This window comes from Babylonia areolata, chromosome 4 (genome assembly GCF_041734735.1).
Source record: "Babylonia areolata isolate BAREFJ2019XMU chromosome 4, ASM4173473v1, whole genome shotgun sequence".
NCBI classification, from domain to species: domain Eukaryota; kingdom Metazoa; phylum Mollusca; class Gastropoda; order Neogastropoda; family Buccinidae; genus Babylonia; species Babylonia areolata.
In genome coordinates, this window is record NC_134879.1 from 40,397,379 (window position 1) to 40,407,960 (window position 10,582).

Genomic DNA, 10,582 nt, shown 5'->3' on the forward strand with positions numbered 1-10,582 from the left:
AATCGTGTTGCTTTGGCTTCCTTTCACTCCCTGGTGAGACAAAGAACAGCCTTGTACGATTACTGTGGACTTGAGTAAAACAGCCTTCTTTGAAGAAGGCCCCACACAGACTGGTTCTTCAAGTCTTTTTCAGTAAAGGGAGTGACTGAGTGAAATGTTTTTCGTGTCAGGGATAGGAAAAGAAAGCGGACAGGTCTGCATTTACCGATACGAATTTGTTGACAACAAAAATGGAAACGTTCCTGTATATACAAATGATGAACTAAAAAAAAAAAAAAAAAAAGAGAAGGAAATTGTAAGGTGAAAAACGCAAAGACAATCAAAGAGAGATTGTGCGCTTGTATTGGCCACTTGTGCTTGGGTTAATATGTGGCTGTGGTTGTCAGTCTTTAAACGTGTGTGGGTACACTAACATTTTTGTTCATGTGCTTAATATCTTTTGTTGCTTATAACCTAGTCGTGTTTACGTACTTAAGAAGGGAAAATATTGTGACGAATGTGTCAACGTATATCTATATCATATCGTGAATATATCGAGTTGATAAGATGTGCATGTTTCTTGGCTTCTGAAGGAACATAATTTTCCTCGTAAGGGGGAAGGAAAACACGAAAAGAAAATATGGCCTTGTTTAGCAATGAATTGAATGTGGCAACGTTGATTGAGAAGGAAATTTGAGTGAAATGTTCATTCTCAATCAACGTTGCCAGTCCTCTGGGTGATATTTCAGAGGACGAACCATCGCTTTGATTGTCTGAGCAGGAAGCTGAGTCATGGAACTGCAGAACGATGTTGTCGGACTGGTCGAAAGGCCTGTAATCTCCCAGGTCAACAGATTTGCAGGCCTGGTAGTGCCTGAACCCCCTTCGTGTGTATGTACACTCGACATGCAGAACATCAGTTGCGCATGTTAATGACCTGGCAATCCATTTCAGCGTTCGATGGGTTATGGAAACCCGAACATACCCAGCATATACAGCCCCTGAAACGGAATATGGTTGCCTAAATGGCGGGGGCAAAAATGTCCAAAGAGAAAAAAAAATCTACTGATAGATACAATTGATCGTGGGGGTTGCAGCCCACGAACGTCGAAGAAAATCAGAAACCACAGAAAACGATATTTCTACCTGTAACTCATAAACTGCTTTGGAATTTGATGGCCCGCAGTAGACTTGTGTTGGTGATACACGATATAGATTGTGTCCAGTCTTACTTATTTGGTAACGTGTAGCCTAAACCTTACAGTGATCCATAACAACAATTCAATTGTGTGTTCGCAATATTTGAGCCATCCGTTGTCTGAAATAGTTCGTTTGTCAGCGATTTGCTAGTCTCTGTCAGTGATGATATATACCTATACTATTGTAATATGTTTTCTACATTCAGTTGTGGAATGCTTACGTGTAGTTCATAACGCCGCTAAGTGTGCACAAAATGCTGATGTTGTGTTCTCCGAATACAGATTTCTTTTTTCTTTTTCTTTTTTTTTGCGGGGATGGGGGTGGTTGGTTCCATGCCTTACCAGCGAGTTGGATCTATGCATAGGTCAGGCATCTACTTCATCTAAGTGTTACTTTTTAAGAAAATGCAGTGTTGCGTTTATGGATCCATCCGTACGTTTTGACATCGTCTTGAAAGTGAAACTGATCTAGCTGCTATTGTTTTTATCTGCAGTTCAGCTGTCAGTCACATGTTGTATCTACAGCAGATGCCATCGATGTTTTCATCATGGAGTGTGTATGTATGATGTGATGTATCACATGAATTTAATGCATTTGTCGTTGAAAGAAACGATGAAAATGATAGAGGCCAAAACAATTAAACATTTTTTTTATTGGTTGGAGGGCTGTTTGTTATTTGTTTTTTTGTGTGTGTGTGTGTGTGTGTGTGTGTGTGTGTGTGTGTGTGTGTGTGTGCGTGCGCGCGTTGTCACGGTGCGTGTGTGTATGTGTGTGTGTGCGTGCATATGTGTGTACGTGTTCGTGTGTGTATGTGTGTATGAATACGCGCGCATGCATGCATGCATGTGTGTGTATGATGAGTTTCTGCATACGTGTATGTGTGTACATGTGGTTTGTTTGCGTGTATATTTTCTTCTGTGTGTATGTGTGTGTGTGTGTGTGTGTGTGTGTGTCCTGAACGTATCTGGGGTACACTAACCCATGCACTGGTATTTATAATTATTGATAGACCGGACTGATATGAGGTATGTCATGAACACACATGCACGACAAGATTGCACAGCGATCATCCCAACAATGACGTCGTTTTATAAACGTCACTTGTCTCGACAAAAAAACAACAACTGACGAAATCCTCTTTAGAATTCATTGGAAGTGTCTGCCTGTAAAAGCAAGGAAATAATTGAACATGGTTTGGGAGAGATTCTCTTCTACCAGCCTACATCCCCAGGGCACTCGTCGTAAAAAGACTGCCACAGGAAATGACAAGCAGAGAGGTATGCATGCTTGGAATGTTCGGATTTTTTTCCCTCTTTCTTTTCTTTCAAGCTCGTGAATGGTTGAAAAATCTGCGCTAGATCTAAAGCCTGGCGGGCGTTACCGGCGCTGAGTTTGCTGAAGGCTATTCAAGAATAATTAAGCATATTGTGGCTACTCAACTTATAAAAAAGGAGAGTTTTCATAAGTCTACAGAAGTGGCGAAGACTTACGGAAATTCTTCACGTCCAGCGAACTTTGCGCCGCTAAGATACAAACCAATCCGGTCGTAGATCTAAAGCATGGTTGGTAATATTTAAGCCTTTTTTCGTTGCAGATGTAGCAGGCATAACTTTAGTAAACAGCAGCAGATAAACGATAGTTTTCTTGCATTTGTGGGCATCCTCTCGTTGTAGAGCATAATGTAATTGTATGTAACTGGTGGTGTCATTTGCGATTAACTCCGATACTTCCAGAATATATATAGATATTATACTATAGCAGATCTAGTGAGGGATTGAGAAGAGATTGGAGTGTCGGATGTGAGAGGGAACGCTTAATCAATGGCACTCTAGCCTAAAACAACGCCCCCAGATTCGCCTGATTTGTCATGCTTTTCAAGATAAAACATTTGTACCCTTCGCAAATAGGGAGTGCAATAAATACCTAGATCTAATTTCAAACGATAAATCTTCTCTTTGATTATTCTCAAAAAGGAGCAAACTTTTTAAAACAGACTGAGAATCAACACAAAATAGGATATTACTTACTATCATTGGTATATCAACAAGATGATTTAAAGCCATATGGATGGCCACCAATTCAGCTGTAAAAATTGAATGTCCCTTACCTAAATAATATGATTTTTCTGTTTTTAGGCCAGGAATGACAAAAGCAGATCCTACACTGCTATCATCCAGGACCGAGCCATCCGTGTAAACTTTTAAATGATAATCAAAATTTTCTTCCAATTCAATTCTGACAGATGCTGCTATTATATGTGGAGATTCTCCTTTTGTTGTGTCAGAAGCACATATGTTAACGTTTGCTTTTGGTAACTCCCAGGGAGGGACAGGTGGCACCATAACACGAGGTGCCATATCATGTAAATCAATGTCTGAAGAATTTACGAACTCCTTTAAGTAATTTCCTGTAATTGTATTTAGATTTTTTTTTTTCAAATTTCACCCTCATTTCACTCTCATTTGCCCAGTTTCCCCCAACCCTCCATTCATTCACACCTCCCACCCCTTCTAACCGATAATACTCAAATGTATTCATAAATAGTAAATACTTTAACAAAATGTCTTCAATCACCGATATGTGTGACGGGACATTAAACAAAATTCCTCCTCCTCAAAAAACACACAAAAAAAACAAACTAAGAAATATGCTGTTGTATATATATATATATATATATATATATATATATTTTTTTTTTTTTTTTTTTTTTTTTTTTAAGTTGATCATATGCTGTTTTCACTCCGGAATTGACAAGGCAAACTCATGGAGGAGTGATACGGCATAGTCTGTTACCAGTGGGATGAACTGTACAGTAAATTTCCCATTACAGAACGGCTCTAATGATGTGTGCCATTGCTCCATGTCAGGCACAGGGTCCGGAAGGGCAGTCTCCGCCCCAACCAGCATACGTCTCAGGATCCCCTCCTCCACCCCCACCGTCACTTTGTCTGGCAGCTTCTCCAGGAATGACGAACTCTGCTCGTCGATGTCTGGGACCGAGTCCATCCTGTCGGGGGAACTGGGCGACTCGGAGTCGTCCCCTTCAGTACCCAAGATTCGAACCCGGAGAAGCTCAGAGAAGCTGGCTCCCAAGGCGAAGGAAGGGGCGGGGCCAAGGAGGGTGACAATTCGGCGTGGGGAACACCGCGGTTCGTCTGCACCACCAGACAGCTGGTTCATGTATTTATCGAATTTCTTCTTGGACAAAAAATATTACGTTCAGCGTTTGTCTTTGTCTCTGTCTGTCTCTCTGTCTCTGGGTCTGAGGCCTATTCATCAAACCATTCAGAGTTCTTTGTCTCTCTTTGTCTCTGTCTCTCTCTCTCTCTCTCTGCTTTGTGTTGTGTGTATGTATATGTGAGAGAGAGAGAGAGAGTTATGCATAATATTAAAATCTAATCAAAATGAGTTAATAACGAACGTATGACAAAGACGAATTGAAGTTAAAGCTTAAAGAAAAACAATAACAACTTAAAACCCAGCGTACAACAACCCCGAAATAACCCCAAACAACGGTCCTTCATCATGACAGAAGCCTGACTGAATGACACAGGAAACAAGTGATGAGCGCTCAATGGCAGCTGTCAGTCGGCTCTACCCAGGTAGGCAGCCTGTTATGCAAATGATTCTTGAGTTTTGTAAAACGCTTAGCTCTTAGTCTCTAAGTCTGACCGAGGATAGACACTTGTAAGTAAGTGTCCACATCAACCAAGCTCTTGGTCTCTGACGGAGGATAGGCGCTATGCATGTAAGTGTTCAGTTTCAGTTTCTCAAGGAGGCGACACTGCGTTCGGACAAATCCATATACGCAATACCACATATGCTAGGCAGATGCCTAACAGCAGCATATCCCAACGCGCTTGTCAGGCCTTGACTGCATGCTTATATATTTGTGTACCTATCAGAGTGGATTTCTTTTTACATAATTTTGCCAGAGGACAACACTCTTGTTGCCATCGTTTTTTGTTTTTTTTTGTTTGTTTTTTTCAGTGCGCGGAGTGCGTGCTGCACACGGGACCTCGGTTAATCGTCTCGTCCGAAAGACTAGACGCTCAGTTTGATTTTCCAGTCAAACTTAGGAGAAAGTGCGAGAGCGGGATTCGAACCCACACCTGTCTTGGCAGCTGAGCGCCTTAACTATTTTTTCCACCTTCCTTCCTCCAATCAACCGTGTCCTAATGACTTACTGCTGTCCCATTCCCTGCCCACCACAGCGCCAAGCGGAAACGCCGCAGCTGCGGCCGACGGAAGATCAAACTGAACCTCCGTTTCACCAAAGAGGCGGAGGGCAGGGACAAGGAAGAGGATGAGGCCTTGAAACTGAACCAGACCTTAGAAGTGCCCGTGTTCCGGGGCCCCTTGCTGCCCATACCTGGCTCTTCCACGGAAACGGAGGAGTCCACCTCTCAGTCTACTGAGGAGCGGGAGAGCACAGACAGCGAGGAGTATGAGACTGAACTTGAGACACGTGAGTTGTAGCCTTCCTTAAAATGGGTTTTTGTTCTGTGTAATGATTGAATTAAAGGATGTTTTGGTTTGTGTGTGTGTTTTTTAAACCCCGCGAGTCAGTTTCAGTTTCAATTTCTCAAGGGGGCGTCACAGCATTCGAACAAATCCATATACGCTACACCATATCTGTTTGGCAGATGCGTGACAGCAGCATAACCCAGCGCACTATCTCCAGGTCTGGAGTGCATGCATGTATATTTGTGTACCAATCCGAGTAGATTTCTTTACAGAATTTTGCCAGAGGACAACACTCGTTGCCATGGGTTCTTTTTCAGTGCGCCAAGTGCGTGCTGCACACGGGTCCTCGGTTTATAGTCTCATACGAACGACTAGACGCTTAGTTCGATTTCCCAGTCAAACTTTGAAGAAAGGGCGAGAGCGGGATTCGAACCCAGACCCTCACGAGCGTCTTAACCATTATGCCACCTTCTTCCTTCACCTCGCGAGTCACAGCGACTGGGGAGGACCAGGCTAGCTTATTGCCCTGTTGTTATTTTTTCCATTAAAAAAATTTCACATTTTTGATTTGCAGACTGGAAATACATCCATGAAAGTTATGCAAGAGGGGGGAAAAGTCCAAGTTCAATACAAGTTTTGTACAATGACTTCATTCCGCACAGTATATGTATATGTACGAGAAAAAAAATGTGTGGATCACTTCACTCTGTGCATGGTTCCCAGTATGTGTGTGTGTGTGTGTGTGTGTGTGTGTGTGTATGTGATGTGTGCAGGGTTCCCCACGCCGCCAATGCTGGCCCTGGACACGACGGGCAGGACAGGCTACCTGATTACCTGCAAGAAGCTGAGCGTGTCCCCCTGCTCCATCTTCCTGCGCCATGCCATGGAGGACAAACTCAAACTCAAGTACTACGGTCTGCGCCCCAGAGACACCAGGGCTCTCGCCATGGGATTCCGAGTGAGTCTCTCCCCCTTCGTCAGTAATAATAATAATGATGATGATAATAATAAATGATAATGATAATAATTATAATAATGATTATAAGTGATAAGAAACTCTAAGGAGAGCTGGACAGTACAAGGTCTTCAGAGAAGAAGCCCCCCCTCAGTCAAGTGTTTGGGCCTTTAACTTCTTACACTCTAAGGGGGCCGGGCCGCACCCAGGTCATGACTCCTGGATGCCCTTGTATTGCAGCCTTTTCTTCTTTTTTGTCCTGGTCCTCAGCAGGTTCGAACCCGCGCCTCTTCAGGACTGAGTCACCTTTTCTGGCAGACGTTTTAACCACTGAGCCGTCGTACGCCTAGTTTGAGTAAGGAAATTTAATCCTTATGAAGTTTACTTTCATTCCTCCTTGACCAGATCCAGCTGGAACTCTTTTCTGCTGCTCCTGCTATTGTCTTGAGAGCCCATGCCCTCTCTCTGCCAGAAATCGGCAGCTGTTTCATGAGGCTGTAGACAGATGCGCTCACACACCCTCTTACACCAATCTCTAAGGCGAGGACTTTGGCTTGGAAGCCAGATTCTCTGAGGCTGTTGGCTAGACAAGCATACTTCTCGGTCTTGTAGATGTGGGCTTCCTCCATTCTGCTTTCGTATGGTACAGTGAGCTCAATCAGAATCGCTTGTTTCGTTGCCTTGGAGTGGAGTACTATGTCAGGTCTCGTGCCGCTCTTGCTGATGATTTCCGGGTGTTTCTTCCCCTCTGGTAGGTCATCTGTGCATTCCCAATCTTCGGTACCATCAAGCAGCCCACGTTTCCATGCTTTGGAAACTTTGGATGCTGTTCCTGGCCAGACTTTATTGCCTTCTGCCGAGCGGAACTCTACTGGAACTTCTGGTGGTGTTGGTACTCCTTGGACAGTGCTCACCACGTGTGCAATTTCTTTTAGCACTTGGTTGTGCCTCCATGTGTGCCGTCCTTGGCTCAACGCTGCTTTGCATGAGCTGAGGACATGTTCCACTGTTTGTTTGTCATGGCAGAGTGGGCACGCAGGGTCATCTGTTTTCCCCCATTTCACCAAGTTTGTATTCAAGGGAAGGAGGTCGTACACAGATCTTAGGATGAAGCTGATCCTCAGAGGGGCCATGTTCCACATGTCGCTCCAGCTGAGGCTCCTTTGGAGTGCAATTTCCCATGTCCACTGCCCCTGCTGGCCTTGCTGGACCGCCTTCTGGACTCTTTTTATCATCCTCTTCCTTTTTGATCTCATGTATGATCATGTCTCTTTTTGTTTTCCCCCTTGCCTTGGACCACCATTCCATCTTTGTCATTCCCAGGCCCAGTCTGTTGGTTTGGGTATGTCCTATTATTTCCTTCGTCTTAAGGCTTTCTTTCGCTGCACTGACTACCTCCCTGACTTTCCATTTTCCGCCAGTCTTCAGCTTGGGTTGGTTGGATCTCACAATACTGTCACCTGAGTCTTCGAGCATGCTGAGAAGTCTTGCCTTCCCTACCTTGTATTCTTCGACAAGGGACTTTGCTTGGCGACAGTAGAGTGCCACGTCAGTGAGACCAGGTGGGACACCAAGCCATTTGCGTGTGTACTTGTTGATCTTTGCCTCAATCGACTCGACTGTGCTTCAGCTGATATATTATCAGGAGAGGCCACAGGAGCTTTTGTATCAGCATGGACTGTAGGTGCCACACTTTGTATTTGCCAGGAAGGCCACACTGGTCTATGATATGCAGGCCTTCTTCTGCTCTCAGCTCTCTGCTTGGCTTCCTTTCCTCTTTTTGTGTCTTTCAGGGATTCATCATACCATCTTCCAAGGCTCTTGACTGGTTTATCTGACACCGTTGAATGGCTTGGTCGGCTACCGTGAATGTGACCGTTTCAGCTACCTTTCCTTTACGCAGTGAGAGGCTCCGTGATTTCTTTGGTTTGAAGTTCATCCTGGCTGAGGCAACTAGCTCGTTCAGCCGCTTCAATATTCCACGGGTGTCACCCTCTTTTGTTGAAAGAACTGAAATCTAGAAAATGATAACAATGGACACTTATTCCGCGCTTTTTTTTCAAAGCTCAAAGCGCTTTACATGTACAAAAATAATAGCAACCCATCAACTGTAAATGACAAAATGATAAAATAATTCAGTTTACACAAACTTCAAGCAAACATCATGAAACAACTCATCCAACTCTCGCACACACACACACACACACACACACACACACATACACACACACTATCTGTATATTATTGTCTCGTCACTTAATTCGGAAAAGAATGTACGGGTGTTGATGTTGTTGAAATATTTTTTTAGAGTGAAAAATGTCTTTTCAACATAATCCCAAGTTAAGTTCAGGGGGTCTGAGTTCAAGGTCACAACAGATAGAACTTGGGTTTTTCGTCCAGATTTAATTAATCGTGACACAGTGGTTGGTTTTGGCAAGAACATATATGTTTTGTAAATTTAGAAGTCAAGTCATTGTGTGTGTCTTTTTGATTGGCTTGCAATGTCGGTTTTCCCCCGTGATTCCTTTGTTGGATGAAGTGAAGTATCACACGCGAGTCTAAAGGCCTTGCCTCTCTGGTTTCCCAGGATAACACGTTCATTACCAATGTGGACCTGTCCTACAACTGCATAGGAACTGAAGGCATCATTTACATCGGTCGGGCCCTTCGGGAGAACCAGCATATAAGCGATATAGTAAGGGGCGTTTGTACAGGAGCATGCCTTTAGCGTCTTACATTTTGGCCTTGCTTAGTCCATCTTTCCATTGTTTAACTCTTTGACTGCTGGAATGAGATCATTGTGGAGTAAATTCGATCCCTTCTCTCTCCTTTTCTCCCAAGTTTGGCCTGAAAACCTGTATGAGCGCTTGACGTACTGAAAAAGAACCTAAACGTTGTCTTCTGGCAAAATTCCGCAGGAGAAGTCCACTCTGATATGCATGTCCTCAAGGCCTAACTAGCGCGTTGAGTCATGCTGTTGGTCAGGCACCTGCCCAGCAGATGTGGTGTAGAGTATAATTATGGATTTGTCCGAACGCAGTGACACCTCACTGAGAAACTGAAACTAATGTGCAGTCATTGCGCCGCGTGTGTTTCTAAATGGTGTTGTTGTGCTGATCAAAAGCAATGCAGTCCTGAGAGGAAAATTCCCAGTAAAGAATGGCGACTGACGGACATCCTGACCTTAACTTCAGTCTTATCTCAGTGAGGTGATAGCTCATCACTGACGTGCTTACTCGTTAGCAGCAGTCAAAAAGTTAACACAGTTTAGTTTAGTTTGTTTAGCTCCGGTGAGTTTGTATTGACGGAGGCTAGCTTAGCGTGTGTGACCTTAGTATAGTTAGCTTAGTTTGGCTTAGGTTATCTCAGTTTTGTTTCCTTAGTTTTGTCAGCTAAGCTCAATTCAGGTGAGGGGAAGTATTGTTTGGTTTAACATAATTTATCATGATTTAGGCGAGCATATATTGGCTGAGCTGAGTCATGCTGTGCTCCACTAAAACTCCGTTTGTATTTGCATGGTCTAGTTGTTTGTTATTTTCCTTATCATCATTATGAATATCGTTCTTCTTCTTCTTCTTCTTCTTATTATTATTATCATTGTTGATGTTGTTGTTGTTGGTAGTTGTTGTTGTTGGTAGTAGTAGTAGTAGTAGTAGTAGTAGTAGTATGATTATTATTGTTGTTTTTATTGTTATTTTTATTCTTGATTTTTTTTCTGAATTATGTTATTTCATTTCTGAATTGTTTTAGGTATATAGGCATTTTAGTTTTTGATTTCATATGTGGTGTGTTTGTATGTGTGTGTGAGTGATTTGTGAGTGTAGTGTGGTGGTGGTGGTGTGTGTGAGTGTGTGTGTGTGTGTGTGTGGTATATCTATGTGTGGCGTACATATGTGTGTGGTGTGTGTGTGTGTGTGTGTGTGTGTGTGGTATACATATATATTATGTGTGTGTGTGTGTGTGTGTTGTTACACAGAACCT

At 43.3% G+C, this 10,582-nt stretch overlaps 1 protein-coding gene across 1 annotated transcript; it reads left to right on the top strand.

Annotated features, from left to right (window-relative positions):
• The first annotated feature begins 5,244 nt into the window (after window positions 1-5,244).
• Window positions 5,245-9,329, top strand: LOC143281458 (leucine-rich repeat-containing protein 74A-like). Its single transcript, XM_076586670.1, has 3 exons — window positions 5,245-5,647; window positions 6,420-6,604; window positions 9,189-9,329. The coding sequence occupies exons 2-3, from the start codon at window positions 6,437-6,439 to the stop codon at window positions 9,327-9,329; spliced, it is 309 nt and encodes a 102-aa protein (XP_076442785.1). The 5' UTR covers window positions 5,245-5,647; window positions 6,420-6,436.
• The last annotated feature ends 1,253 nt before the right edge of the window (window positions 9,330-10,582 follow it).

Coding starts and splice junctions, on each gene's coding strand:
- LOC143281458 (XM_076586670.1), top strand. CDS start 6,437: ATGCTGGCCCTGGACACGACGGGCAGGACAGGCTACCTGATTACCTGC. Junction 6,605..9,188: donor CTCTCGCCATGGGATTCCGA/GTGAGTCTCTCC, acceptor CTGGTTTCCCAG/GATAACACGTTCATTACCAA.